Source organism: Schistocerca americana, chromosome 2 (genome assembly GCF_021461395.2).
Source record: "Schistocerca americana isolate TAMUIC-IGC-003095 chromosome 2, iqSchAmer2.1, whole genome shotgun sequence".
Taxonomy (NCBI): domain Eukaryota; kingdom Metazoa; phylum Arthropoda; class Insecta; order Orthoptera; family Acrididae; genus Schistocerca; species Schistocerca americana.
In genome coordinates, this window is record NC_060120.1 from 477,384,898 (window position 1) to 477,400,561 (window position 15,664).

The 15,664-nt window shown below is 43.5% G+C and overlaps 1 protein-coding gene across 1 annotated transcript in view; it reads right to left on the minus strand.

The window, feature by feature from the left end:
• The window catches only part of LOC124595347 (nose resistant to fluoxetine protein 6-like), a 367,206-nt gene extending 354,786 nt beyond the window's left edge, over window positions 1–12,420 (minus strand). The window contains exon 1 of the mRNA XM_047134061.1: window positions 12,068–12,420. Coding sequence (XP_046990017.1) covers window positions 12,068–12,386 — 319 coding nt within the window. The 5' untranslated portion in view covers window positions 12,387–12,420. The remainder of the gene's footprint in view (window positions 1–12,067) is intronic.
• Between the last annotated feature and the right edge of the window lie 3,244 nt (window positions 12,421–15,664).

A 15,664-nucleotide genomic window follows, 5' to 3' on the forward strand; every position in this document is an offset into this window, starting at 1 on the left:
TCAGAGCCATTTGAACCATTTTTGACCTCAGAAGTTAAGTCGCATAGTGCCCAGAGCCATTTGAACTGCGCAGCGAAGGTATTGACTGTTTCTTGCCGCTTGTGTACTTTACATACGACCAGAATTTCTTCGGATTTTCTACCAAATTTCGAGACAATGTTTCGTTGTGGAACCTATTAACGGCATCTCGCATTGAAGTCCGTGCCAAATTTCGCGCGTCTGTAAATTTTAGCCAATCTTTGGGATTTCCCGTTCTTCTGAACTTCGCATGCTTTTTCCGTGGCCTCTGCAACAGCGTTCGGACCTGTTTTGTACGGTATACACTGAGGTAGCAAAAGTCAAGCGATGCCTCCTAATATCGTGTCAGAACTGCTTTTGCCCGGCGTACTGCAGCGACTCGACGTGGCGTGGCCTCAGCAAATCGCTGGAAATTCCCTGCAGAAATATTGAGCCGTGCTGCCTTTACCGCCGTCCATAACTGCTAAGTGTTGCCGGTGCAGGATTTTGTGCACCAACCGATCTCTTGATTAGGTCCCATAAACGTTCGATGAGTGGCCAAATCATTAGCTCGAACTGTCCAGAATGCTCTTCAAGCCAGTTGCGAACAATTGTGACCCGGTGACATGGCCCATTGTCATCCATTAAACTTCCATCGTTGTCTGGGAACATCATGAATGGCTGCAAATGGTCTCCATGTAGCCGAACATAATAATTTCCACTCACTGATCAGTTATAGTTGGACCAGAGGACCGACTCCCTTTCTTAACACAACCCACACCATTATGCAGTCACCACCAGCTTGCACAGAGCCTTGTTACCAACCTGGATCCATGGCTTCGTGGGTCAGCGCCAGACTTGGATCATACCACCGACCCTTACCACATGAAATTTGGACTCACCTGACCAGGCCACGGTTATCCAGTTGCCTAGGGTCCAACCGATATGATCACGAGCCCAGGAGAGGCGCTACAGGCGGTCGTCTGCTGCCATAGCCCATTAACGCCAAATTTCGCAACATTGTCCTAACGGATACGGTCGTCGTACGTCCCATATTGATTTCTGCGGTTTTGTCAAGCAGTGTTGCTTGTCTGTTAGCACTGACAACTCTACTTAAACGCCACTGTTCGGCCGTTAACCGAAGGCCGTCGCCTACTGCGTTGTCCTTGGTGAGAGGTAATGCCTGAAATATGGTATTCTCGGCATACTCTTGACTCTGTGGATCTCGAATTATTGACTTCACGAACAATTTCCGAAATGGAATGTCCCAGGAGTCTAGCTCCAACTGCGACTCCTCGTTCGCAGTCTGTTGATTCCCGTCGTCCAGATATAACCACGTAGGAAACCACTGAGTACAAATGACGGCTTTGCCAATGCACTGTCCTCTTATACCTCGTGTTCGCGATACCACTACATGTGTACAGGGTGAGGCAAATAAAAGTGACCAGGAGAACAGAGTTCCAGGGTACAAAGAAACACAGCAGGGGAAAGGCTCAAAAGTGGCAACCTGACTATAGCAGATTCTGAAAGCGATCACCATTCATCTCTTGGCACTTTCGAACCCTGTTCTGCAACTTGCTGAAGGTGGATCGAATCTGGAGTGCTGGAATTGCTGCAGTACCGTCCAAAACGTTGTGGTGCAGTTCTTGGAGAGTATGAGGGTTGTTGCGATACACCTTAGACTCGAGGGCTCCACACACAGAGTAATCGCACACGGACACATGAGGTAACCTGGGTGGCCAGCTAGGGCCGCGATCAGATTGACTTCTGCTATCAACTCTGTCAGGCGCGAAGACTGCGTAAATGTGCTCCAGGGTACGGCCGGCTGTACGGGCAGTTCCTCCAGCCTGTTGGACGTAACTGTAGGTCTTTCCCTCCTCCGTTAATGCCGCCACAAATTTAGGTCCGATCGTATCCACTCGTCCAGATCGCTTTTATTTGTCCCACCCAGTATATGTGCGTTTCACTATCCCAAGACTTTCCAAGCCCGTCCTTGTCCTTGAAAATTTAATTACAAAAGGTAAATAGCCAAATAACATATGAAATTCACTACAACTTCATGAAAATGCACGTGTTTTTTCTAATATTACCTCTAAAATGTAAAATTAAATAAAATTACCAGTGATTAAAAAAAATATAAATTAAAAGTGTAAGTGTCGCCTCCTCCACAACGCTGATCCTACGCCGCATGTTTTAAATCCGTTACAATTTTCCGGCTGTGAGACGGGCCGAGCTGCTTCTTAGCGCTTCGCCTTCTCTGGTGATAGCGTGACGAGTTATATGCCAATGGAAAGCTGAGAAATCATTCTGTTTAGTGGTGTACAACACACTCGATTTCTTTCGATACTTTGCGAGTTACAAGCAATCATTTTCAGGTTTTGTTAGGTTTATATCCCCGCTCCCAATCGCATCAAGAAAATACCTTCCAGAAATTGTGTAGTGCGCAAAGCAAGAAAGAAGAAAAATGACACGTGGTATGAGTGTAAGAAATGCCTAGTGGCATTGCACATGCCTCTGTATTTGTCGGGCATACCACACCAACAAAAACTTTTAAAACAGTATTGCCTTCAGCCGCCGGCCGCTGTGGCCGAGCGGTTCTAGGCGCTTCAGTCTGGAACCGCGCGCTCGCTACGGTCGCAGTTTCGAATCCTGCCTTGGGCATGGATGTGTGTGCTGTCCTTAGGTTAGTTAGGTTTAAGTAGTTCTAAGTTCTAGGGGACTGATGACCTCAGATGTTAAGTCCCATAGTGCTCAGAGCCATTTTGAATAAGAATGGAAAAATCTCACGTATTTGTTTTTCAGTGTGCATCCAACCGTTCCATATCCGTATCGCTTCAATTTGCTTAATGTGCAGATGGAAACCTTAACGTCTTATTCTCTATTTAACACGGACATAGTTCTCAACAGGTGAGGAATCGTACTTAAGGACGAGCCAAATTACTTGCGTTTTAGTGGAAAAGTCTCTGCCGACGGGAGGAAAGAGAGAGCGGCAGACTGAAGCTCAGAGGCGGGTACTGAAGAGTACGCATCTGAGTTGCGATCGACAGGCAATGTCGGGATCGAGCCCAGCGGGTATATTGTTTTAATCTGTCAAGAAATCACACCTTTTTCATAGTCTTCTGTGGCTGATGCTGCTACCCTTATACAACAGAAGCCAAAAGCGGCAGTTGGTTACTTCTGTACGTGGTCATACAAACAGAGGAAAGGCATTCAAGCTTTGCTGAGAGCTCAGGACATTTTACTTTCATGGTCTTTTCGCGAGATATACGTAGGAGGAAACAATATATTGGTTGACTCTTCTAGGAAAGTACGCTCTCAAAACTTCAACGGTAAACCACACTGCGATGCAGACCGCGTCACTTGGCAGTACCTGCCACTAGAGTTGGCTGTCCATCTCCGTGACGATTTCGAGCTTACTAATGCAAAATTTTTGATGAAGTCACTGTATAATTGGGCTCAAACTTCTAGGAAGGCCTATCTCAACAGGAAATACAACACTGCTTGAGTGCACTGCATTTTACAATTTACCGTACAATAGCAACTGTTAAACGATGTCCTCCATGCATCTGGATGGAACACAGCACTCGTCTCTGCAGTGAATTCTTTCAAACATCCCCTCGTAAATCTCGAAAAGACTACAGTTCGCTGCTCCAGTTCTTCAACAGTTCACAACGCGTGTGCTGTATTCCTCAGTTCTGACGCAACATCAAACAGAAAAATCTAGAGGACTGAGGTTCTACGATATTCAGTGTACCGGCCTTGCTGGGATCATGCTGGTGCGTTAGACGTCGTCTTACGTCAGCTGTGAATTTACTCGAGCAACATCATGATTGTAGCGTATTCACCAATCATGCTCATGGATGAAATCTGAGCCCTGCTACAAGGGGACTTAATAGAAATGTTTATATTTCAAACACATCTGCGTAAACCAGGACAGCACTTCATACATAACTGGCGCAATTATGCTGCAGACGTCGCGTTCGAGGACCCATGTTTCCTGGAACGTTCTTCCTCTATTATTGCATTCTCTCACCCGTGTTGTTTCTGGCAAGTAATTGAAGGGCGTATTTCGTAAGTGACGCAACTCCATTTTTGTTATTTTGCTAGTTAGACATGCCATAGTATTCGCTATAAGGTATTTTATGTTATAGCAATAGTTGTATTTCCAAAACGACTAAATCTATGTAAAAAGGGCGTGAGAAAATGGCAGTTATTTCCAAGCTGACGCATCTCGTAGTTTTTATTTCCAAGCAGTTGAATTTCCAAACGGCCAATAAGAAAGCCAGCTTTTGGCATGTCACCATCCAGCAGTACTGGCCGCTGCGTTTCGTTGAGTTTCTTCAGACATGTCGGAATTTCTCGACAATGTTGAATCAGTATCGTCAGCAAAAGGCAACGGAAACTATCGGAGTGGCAAAAAAATAAAGACAAAGTGCGGAGAAGTGCGAGTGACGGTCGCCAAGCGAAGATTTCATGTAAACATGCTGACGGACGCTGCAAGGCAGCTACCTTACAAGTTTAAAGTTTCTGACTATGAAAAGTTTCATTCGTTGTTTTATGGGTTGAAAGCTAAGGCACATCAAGATAAATTCATTACTAATGCTATAATCGTAACGAGATGCGAGAGGCGTAGAGGACAAGACTAAGAACGACAAAAATTTTCTGTAGAGTATTTCATTCAAACCTGTACTGGTGAAAAAGTAAAACTGTGCTGCTCTACATTCTGTAGCATTCTCAAAGAGACCCGAAGAGAGTACGTCGTCTTGCAGCATTCTGTTCTTACAATGGGGTTGCAAAAGGAGAGAGGTGAGGTGGCAAACGGCTCAGTCAAAGAACTGACTCAATTAGAGAGCTTCATGTGTACCGAGGGTCATTATGGCAGGGATAAGGTAAGCATTGTAATATTAATATTTCGAATAATCAGAATAACCAAATGCAGTAAGAACCCCATTATAGGCCTACGTACTTTATTTACGTGAAAATCTCTTAGAATCTGAATGGGTCCCGCTAAAATACGAATTTAAATTTCACATTATTATTGTGTCTATGCGTGATATGTTCTGTATAAATTAACTTCAACCGTACTAACGGAGTTCTAGATACAAAAAGATATTAATTTTGTGTTATTATCAACTTCAAATGGCTTAAATGGCTCTGAGCACTATGGGACTTAACTTCTGAGATCATCAGTCCCCTAGAACTTAGAACTATTTAAACCTAACTAACCTAAGGACATCACACACATCCATGCCCGAGGCAGGATTCGAACCTGCGACCGTAGCGGTCGCGCGGTTACAGACTGTAGCGCCTAGAACCTCTCGGCCACTCGGGCCGGCATTATCACCAGACTCCACATAGCAAGTATCTTCCATCGATGCTATCAATTAGGACATTGTGGAGAATGTCCCATGAGGCCTATGTTGATAATGAAAGCCAAAAGCTGCAACTATCACTTTTACTATAAAATTTTCACTACTGCCTTCAGCCTAGGATTTGGCACTCCTAGAACTGACGTTTGTAGCATTTGCTAACAAAGCAATCAACAACCGGAAAATCAGGATGATAATGAAATGAAAGAGCAGATTGAGTGTGAACTCTTGGTGCACAAGAAAAGAGCAAAACAATTCTACCGTCTAATGAATGACTCACTATCTGACAGCGCTGCATGTTTTATTTTTGACATGATGCAAAGCCAACCACTGTCACATACCTATTTGTGCGAGGCGTTTTATTCACGCCGGGTGTGCCAGTAGTACTTGGGCATCATTCAGCATTATGGTGCTATTCCTAACCAGATGCATGATGATGTCCACTTTTACACCCGGTGTGAATATGATGCTAAACGCGGTAGTTTATCAGCTGAAAGTGCTGTATACCATCACCTCGAAATGTTTCTGAAAATAACTCACACACTCGTCAAATTAACTCTTTTTGTGATGGCTGTAGTGCCGAATGTAAGAACTATGTTTTGTTATCGGTTCTTTGTAAGCTTTCAGTCTTGTATCATGTGACCTCCCAGACTACTTATCCAGCCCTTTGCCAGTTGATAGCGTTTATGGAAGAGTGGAGATGATGATAAGGATTACAACATTATTTTTAATAGAGTCGGTAAGGTTCATATTATTGACAACAACTGGCAAATTTGTGATTGGAAGAGTGCGCTCAGTCTGCGTATTGAATCGAAATTAGATTTCAAAATATTTGAAATGAAGGTCATAAGTATTACCTCAAAATCTGTCATTTGTAAAGTGCATTATCCTGATCAACTTGCTTGGTGCGAACATGGGCTATTTAAACGTGGCAGTATGTGATCCTGTCTTGTTCCTATGCAATCTCCATTAGGTAACCCTTTGAAGAAGGAAAAGATCGAGGACGTAAAGCGTCTTTTTGAAAAACTTGCAGTACATGATGGCCGTCCTACCATGATATTTTCTCTAAAATGTTACAATGTGATAATGAATAATGTTATTCCCTCTATTATTGTCGCATGCATTACTAAAGTGATGGTAATAAACGCTCTTGTCAGTAATGGGTTTAAATGTTAGTCTGGTATTTCAGTACTTTTTTCTCGCTATACTGTCTTCACTAAAATACATATGTATTAAAACGTTCGTTATGACACAGCGTCTTATTATGTCGACATCCAGGTAGTGATGAACATAACGAAAACCAGGAATGAATCATTCCCTTTCATCGAGAACTTTTGTTCCAATGTAACTTAGCTCCAGCACAAGTTGTGTATTTTATAGGAGTGTTTACATTCTGATTTTTTTTACTTTGGCATATTTATTTTCAATCACACAATGGTGCTACGTACAGAAAGTTCCTGTCAGCCTTTTGGATCCTATCACATTTTGCCGTTTCCCCAAGCTCCTTTTTTTATGGAGATACATCACTTTGTAAATACACTCTTCAATTATGATACACTGTGTTTTGTGCAGGTGACGTCCCAAAGGTCTTAAGTACACTGCGCAACAGGATTAAAGGACCAGTTTTTTCGGAACCCATTAATTGTATCCCATTTCGACACACAGAAGTCTGAAATATGACTGGAAGGTGCCGACAACCTGCTTCTGTGACAGTGCTCGCCCACACTTCAAACAGCAACGTGTCGACACTTACGAAAGAAAGGCCAGAGCTCAGAAGTTCATCTGAAGTGTAAGATGGGTTAATGACGCCACATTGACACCAAATTTCACCACAGTTCTGCCCAATGCCACGGTGGACGTGTCACACGATGGGAACATCGTCACAACACCTGTTACGCACATTTCATCCCTTCTTTTAACGCCTCTGCGATGGAGGTCTGAACTACGACGCCCATTGTTGAAATCACGCTGTTTTCTTGTGAGTGGCCGAGGTAAACACTTAACCCGCATCACAGCTCAGAATCTACACGAAAAGGTCTCAGAGGGAGGCATCAAGAGCATAAATGAAATCACTCATTTCCTTGGGACGTTGAGTTACAAACATTTCGCAGTCGAAAACGACAGTTTGCAGTGCGGTAAGCAAGGGAAAGACGTTCTTGACAAAATATTATACTGCTGAAATCTCCCTGTCGCTTCAATCCTTCCCTAAGAACATCGTGGCCTAGAAACCCTCTTGAACGTGATCTCGCCTCTTTGAAGTGCAGTGCCTCCGCAATTCTGCAACTTTTGCTTTGGTGTAAGGCGTGGAACCACTAAGGACCGTTCAAAATCATTCGACGAAATTTCAACGTGATCCGAAGCAACAGAGAGTCGGTATGCTTCTTCAGTGTCATAAAGGTGCGGTGCTACATTGACACATGCGTGGATAAAACGACAAAGGGTCATTGAGCAATACTGGTAAAGCTGTCGTGCGTTATGATACAAATGTTAACAGGAAATAAGTCACAAGCACGAAAGATTTTATTTTTTAATACTAAATACACACAACAATACATTGAATGTATTATTCTGTATGTTTACTATTCAATAATGAATACACTGAATGTAGCTGATCTGAAGATCGAAACCGATAGTAAGTAGTTATTTATCAGGAGCTGCATGAGGTTAAAATCTGAGGTTTTCCCAATATGATGCAGCAGTAAATCGCCCACCACTGATCCTTTAAGGACTCGAAACCCCGGGTACAAAACAGCTTCAAACGTCTGGTTACTTTGGAAATGAGTTAAAGTGCAAAATACTTGACACTATAAACTGCAGAAGTTTTGAAATTACGTTTAAAGTTTGTTGGAAGTCGCTAAGAGCTCTCATTATCAAATAGTGGATGAGTGTAGATAATTTGCTCTCCCTTTTAAGCTGTAGCTAGTTTCTCACCCATCTCAAGCTTTATTACGCCATATTCCCGTACTATATGTACTGCAGTGATATAATTCTGCAGGTACATTTAGCGATATATGTGGATAGTGTCTGCAAAATATCTTGAGAATAGAGTTAGTAGTAAAGAATAATAAATTAAAACGTCGTACCTCACGCTGAAGTTTTTCTGCATAGTCATAAACATATTTGGGAGCAGTTAAGAAGGCGCATCAATGCTACGAGTACACTGATGCGTCTTCCCCAACAAGCTGTTCCCAGATATGTTTATGACTGCATAACAGTGGACTACACTGAGTGGCACAATGGTTGATGTATATCACACTGGTGCTTCTTCTCCTGCGTGTTCCTCCCAAATCGGTATGAGTTCGACAGCATGCGCACTTAATATGTTCCAAAACGTCGCGTACAAAACAGAATTTTCCGGTGTACAAACCTAGAATTGTATAGGTGATAAAAAGATAGGACTAGCGATCATTTGTGTATCTTCTCCTACAGTACAGGGTCCAATTATGAATATTACACAGTTCCTCCTGTTTAGACAAATGGAGCAAATTGGTTGTCATTATTTTTTGCATATGATTCCTACGGTAGGCTTTATGTGACTTATGGGGAGGAAAAGTCCGTTCATGGGCTGTTCCTTGAAAATATAGTACAAAACCTCCTTTTGCTATATTTTCGCCGCCACCACGGACCAAAACACAGCCGAGGATTCCAAGACGGCTACGTTCAGCAAATAACTGTAATTTTTACGATTTATTTCTAAAATCCCGATTTCGAACAACTTTGATTTTTTCATATCTTTATCCGTTTCCAGCATGCAGAGGTTAAAAGTCACCCTACCCGTACGCGTAAAATACCATTTAAAATCCGATGTGGGGCGGAAACGTTTATAAAGTGACGTAGCACGGAGGAATATTCTGTAAAGTGTCTCCGTTATCATTTGGGAATCCCATGTTGTAGTACTGAAGCGGAAAGTCTAGTCATAGGTAAAAATTAGTTTTGGGTTATTTCAATTTCACATAAGTAAAATATCTAAATTTAACTGATCAGCACATTTCTTTTCGTATGTGTTAAATGCCCTGCCACGGTAGTGAAAAGAAGGGAACCATCGGAAAAGTGCACTTGTCGGAGCACAAAAACTATGAATAAGTTGCCGTTTATTTAAAAGACTGACTGAATAGCGAGGTACAAGCTGCCTGATTTTACCTTCCTCAGCATCTTTAAAAAAGTTCCCAAAAATTTCGGCATGCGAACATATTCGCGCTTTTTTATGCTGAGAGAGAAGGAGATACTGACAATGGCGAATAGACGGAAAAGCAATTAGTACTGGGAAATAGTAGACATAGGTTGTGTTACAGAAAGGAGTGAAGGAGACAATGACTGGGAGGGAGGAATAAAGAGACAGAAAAAGTGAGAGTGAGCCAGTGAGACACAGAGCATATGTCAATAACAAGGGCAAGAGAGACGTATTGACAGCGGGGAGGGACAGCAGCAGGAGGAGGAAGGAAAGAAAGAGATGTTAGGAGTGAGACAGCGAGAGGGAGACAGTGACAGCGAGAGGAGACATCAGTAGTAGGGACAGGACGAATGGGACTGTGGCTGTAGCACAGGACACAACGACGGAGGGTAATGAGAATGAGCTCGGCCGAATGAGTGAGTGAGAAAGAGCAACTGGGTGTGGGTGATTATGAACGGCTTACGGTGATGGACTAGTGGTTCAAATGGTTCAAATGGCTCTGAGCACTATGGGACTTAACAGCTATGGTCATCAGTCCCCTAGAACTTAGAACTACTTAAACCTAACTACCCTAAGGACATCACACAACACCCAGTCATCACGAGACAGAGAAAATCCCTGACCCCGCCGGGAATCGAACCCGGGAACCAGGGCGCGGGAAGCGAGAACGCCACCGCACGACCACGAGCTGCGGACGATGGATTAGTGGTTGTGAGCTATAGTTAGGGGAGCCTGTGGGATTTGGAGATAATCTGCAGATTAAAAAAAAGCGCGAGTATGTTCGCACGCCAGAATTTTTGGGAAAATTTTTAAAGGTCCTGTAAAAGGTATAATGAGAGATCTGGTACCCCATTTTTGAGGGAGAGTCTTTTAGATAAAGAGGAACATATTCGTATTGTTTGTGCTCAGATAGTATTTTTACGCTGGTGTATTTACGACTAGATGACGGTGCACCACGTTGCGTGGCACAATGGTTGACGTACATAGGTAATTTGAAGATGACAATTTAAACTGCCGAAACAAGTTGTGTGTGTATGTATTTATTGCAATCTGGGTAAATAAAACACCCCTAGTAAGAAGATTATATTCTCAAAATCAGAGATCCCTCAGCTGCTGATAATGTCAGGTAGCAATAACAGATACACGGTTACTATTTGTAATACTTGAGTTACTGTGTTAAACCTTTGACATAAGATTGTAGCTCTTAATGAGCAGATTACGACAGCATTTTTCAGTTTGATCAGTAACTGTATGAAACGGTCGGGTAGGAGATTTCCTTCGCTCTGCGACTGGTTGTTGTGTTGTGTCTACATTCGTAACGTCATAATTAATATTACTATTGAGATGGATGCATGGACACTGGCCGAAAGCCAATTAAAAAAAAGAAAAAAGAAAAAATGTTTTAAACAAGATTTTGTGGTGGTCATTTTCGCAACAACTCTACATAGATTGCAGTAGTTCAAATGAAAAACGCCTTTTGCATGCTGCACGTTATGTTTTGTTTCCTTTATTTTTCGTTTGCACACATAGATTATCGTTTGCACACGTAGGTATAGATGTAAAATTATATATTTAAAACAGTTCAATGCGATTTTTATTATGGAATGGAGAAGTACTTACAGATCAGCCTCTAATTCATCATTTGTAAGCCAAACAAACAGCTTTCTGACTTTTTCATGTGCGAAACTGGTTGAAAGTTTACAGTTTTCCTTGTGGTCATTGTTTTCTCAATATAGCCTTTAATTGCCACTTTGTGGGTCTAGAGCGTCATTCCTTTCTGTACGTCTTCCCAGCTATCTCGAGTTTTGGTCGCAATTCCTTTTTCTGTGACTATATGTATGTTGATGCAAGTTCTGTGAACGAAAGTGTGTGTGTGTGTGTGTGTGTGTGTGTGTGTGTGTGTGTGCGTGTGTGTGTGACCCACTTTTTTGTACATTTATGCTTACTTGGGTGGGATTTGTGATCATCTATTGGGATTACTTTCTGTTATATGATCGGTCAGTGTAAAGATTGAGTATTTAGTTATAGTCACTTGTCGTTTAGTAGTTTAGTTGCATCTTCTTTTCGGCCTGTGTGAAATGGTGAAAGTCAAATTTTTGTCTCGCATGAAAGTCGTGAGACAGGTAACTTGCAAGTGAGGTCTTGCACCATGAACCGGGTTATCCCATAGTAATATAGATCTAGAATGAAATTTTCACTCTACAGCGGAGTATACGCTGATACGAAACTTCCTGGAAGATTAAAACTGTGTGTCGGACCGAGACTCGAACTCGGGACCTTTGCCTTTCGCTGTCAAGTGCTTGTCTTGCAAGTTTCTCAGAAGATCTTCTGAGAGCTTTTGGATGAAGGAGACGAAGTACTCGCGGCGAGTCGTTCTTGGCTTAGTCTGCAGAGCACTTGCCTGCGAAAGGAAAAAGGTCCCGAGTTCGACTCTCGTTCCTGCGCACAGTTTTAATCTGCCGGCATGTTTCATTATAGTTCCAGTATACCGTTTGTAAACGACGAGATGCAAGTGGTGGAGTGTCCCTACCTGGTGGGATATCCTCGTGCCGGTGCACGGATCCGCCGTGGGCCGCAGCGGCGGCGGGCACCTTCATGACGTGCAGCGACTCCGCGTCCTCCGCGTCCTCTGTTGTCGTTTCCAGCGTCCCACCAGCGCCGCCCTCCCAGTCGGTACTTTCTTCAGGTCCACGGACATCGGCCGAGAGGTCCTCGATAGGCAGAGAGCGCTGCAGGCCGGCCGCCTCTCGGAAGCCCGCGCTGTCCGCCTGCTGTGTTGAGGCGGCCGCCTGCAGCAGCAGCAGCAGGCAGAGCCGCGGCCATGTGGAGGAGGGTGCTGTCGCCGCCATCCCGAGCGCCGCACTGTGCAGTGCGGGCCGCGCCGCGCCGACTAGTAGAGCCAAGGCCTTCCAGCCGCCCGGGCCCATGGCGCACGTCCGCGCCCGCGGCTCCTTCTCCGACTGCTTCGGCTGCAAGGACAACCCCTCCGCTGCCGCAGACCGGTCACACGGGGAGGAAGATCCCCACACGACGCGGGCTCCCTCCTCTCACTCGCCGTCTCCTTACTCAAAAACACGTCGAGCAATTAACACTGCCCTCTTCTAGTAACCAGTGGCAGAGGCGGATCCGAATCGGAGACGTTCAGAGTTCACAGTTCTGGTTTTCTCCGAGACAATGGAGCCAACTGGTTTCACACGTCAAAGATATCCACTCGCGACACTGCGAGCGGTGTCGTGGATGACACCAGCACCCTCGCCACCGCGATTCAGTGCTCTGCCAGTCAACGAATCCTCAACTGCTATTCTCCCTGTATCTGGATATACGAACTATTTTTTGCTGCTACTGCGCCTCCTGTAACGAAAAACAAGCATGATACTTCATTCGGTTGCAATTTAAAATGCTTTCAAGCTTTAAACGATGCAGTATGTAGTAGAGATTAACAAAATATGAATCACTATTGTGTCAAATAAAGATTAGCGGTTTCTTTCACTCTCTAGTTACAGCTAAGGCGAAATGGCTGCATGAAAAACGTGAAGAAATCGTAAAAAAAATGATCATACAATGTACGCTTTCGCGGCCGGCGTCTTCTTCAGCTACAATTACCGGGCTGAGAGGCAGTCATCAGTGTACAGGAGGTTTCCGTAAGAGCGTACAAAAATGTAACAGGACATAGGGATTGCTCCACTGAACAATTTGAGATAGGGAACATGGGGTAGGAGCACCCAGCTTAAGGAGATATGGGAATAAACTTTTCTACCGCTTTGTCTAGCGTTACTGTCTTCCAGCCTATTTACAGCTAACATGAGAACAATCAGCATTGGCGGCCGAAGACTTCCGGCATAAGAAGTCAGCCTCATTCTGCCAACGGCCTTGTCAAAGAGGGCGGAGGAGTGGATAGAGGTTCAGGGCACTCTCTTGTCCTAGGGGTGGGAAATTGCCCCCAAAGGCGGAAGAATCAGCAATGATCAACGACATGAGTATGCAGCAGGCAATGGAAACCACTGCATTAAAGACACGGAACGTGTATCCACAGGACATGTGGCCTGTAATTGAAGAAGTGTCATGATGATCTCTCCATTGGCAAAAGATTCCGGAATAGTCCCCCATTCGGATCTCCGGGAGAGGACTGCCTAGGGGGAGGTTACCATGAGAAAAAGAGTGAATAATCTACGAAAGGATAACGTTCTACGAGTCGGGGCGTGGAATGTCAGAAGCTTTAACGTGGTAGGAAAACTAGAAAATCTGAAAAGGGAAATGCAAAGGTTCAATCTAGATGTAGTAGGGGTCAGTGAAGTGAAGTGGAAGGAAGACAAGGATTTCTGGTCAGATGAGTATCGGGTAATATCAACAGCAGCAGAAAATGGTATAACAGGTGTAGGATTCGTTATGAATAGGAAAGTAGGGCAGAGGGTGTGTTACTGTGAACAGTTCAGTGACCGGGTTGTTCTAATCAGAATCGACAGCAGACCAACTCCGACAACGATAGATCAGGTATACATGCCGACGTCGCAAGCTGAAGATGAACAGATAGAGAAAGTGTATGAGTATATTGAGAGGGTAATGCAGTATGTAAGGGGGACGAAAATCTAATAGTCATGGGCGACTGGAATGCAGTTGTAGAGGAAGGAGTAGAAGAAAAGGCTACAGGAGAATATGGGCTTAGGACAAGGAATGAAAGAGGAGAAAGACTAATTGAGTTCTGTAACAAGTTTCATCTAGTAATAGCGAATACCCTGTTCAAGAATCACAAGAGGAGGAGGTATACTTGGAAAAGGCCGGGAGATACGGGAAGATTTCAATTATTTTATTTATTTATTTGTTTATTTATTGATTTATTTAACCTGGCAAGATTAGGGCCATCAGGCCCTCTCTTACATCTAACCAGGCATTCTACTTATTTTGCATTCATATGTCTTAGTAGGCATGTTAAACTACATCTAGTACAAAAAGCGAAATAAACAATTTGAAAGGTACACCTGGAAAAATACATACATATAGAGTTTATATTCTTAGGTCACAAGTACTGTTATAATTAGACATTATTGAAGAGACAGATTTTAGATAGGAGTGCTGGCAGCAGGGAGTATGAGGGAGACTCATGGTGAAGGGAGGAGAAGAATAGAGACATGATGAAACATAATTAAGGAAATATAAAGGAAAAGAAGATTGCGTGGCTAATAGAGATAGATGAAGAGGAAGGCATCTCAGGAGCAAGATAGGAGACGCTAGCTTTGCTATTTGACAGATGAGGGGATTGTCCTTGTACATTAATTTTGTGGAGAACTTTGTGAGGATGATAGTAGGAAATGCTTCAACTTCTTCTTAAAAGCAGCGGGAGATTACATCATGGTCAGACAGAGATTCCGAAATCAGATACTGGATTTTAAGGCGTACCCAGGAGCAGATATAGACTCAGATCACAATACAGTAGTGATGAAGAGTAGGCTGAAGTTCAAGACATTAGTCAGGAAGAATCAATACGCAAAGAAGTGGGATACAGAAGTACTAAGGAATGACGAGATACGTTTGAAGTTCTCTAACGCGATAGATACAGCAATAAGGAATAGCGCGGTAGGCAGTACAGTTGAAGAGGAATGGACATGTCTAAAAAGGGCCATCACACAAGTTGGGAAGGAAAACATAGGTACAAAGAAGGTAGCTGCGAAGAAACCATGGGTAACAGAAGAAATACTTCAGTTGATTGATGAAAGGAGGAAGTACAAACATGTTCCGGGAAAATCAGGAATACAGAAATACAAGTGGCTAAGGAATGAAATAAATAGGAAGTGCAGGGAAGCTAAGACGAAATGGCTGCAGGAAAAATGTGAAGACATCGAAAAAGATATGGTTGTCGGAAAGACAGACTCAGCATACAGGAAAGTCAAAACAACCTTTGGTGACATTAAAAGCAACGGTGGTAACATTAAGAGTGCAACGGGAATTCCACTGTTAAATGCGGAGGAGAGAGCAGATAGGTGGAAAGAATACATTGAAAGACTCTATGAGGGCGAAGATTTGTCTGATGTGATAGAAGAAGAAACAGGAGTCGATTTAGAAGAGATAGGGGATCCAGTATTAGAATCGGAATTTAAAAGAGCTTTGGAGGACTTACTGTCAAATAAGGCAG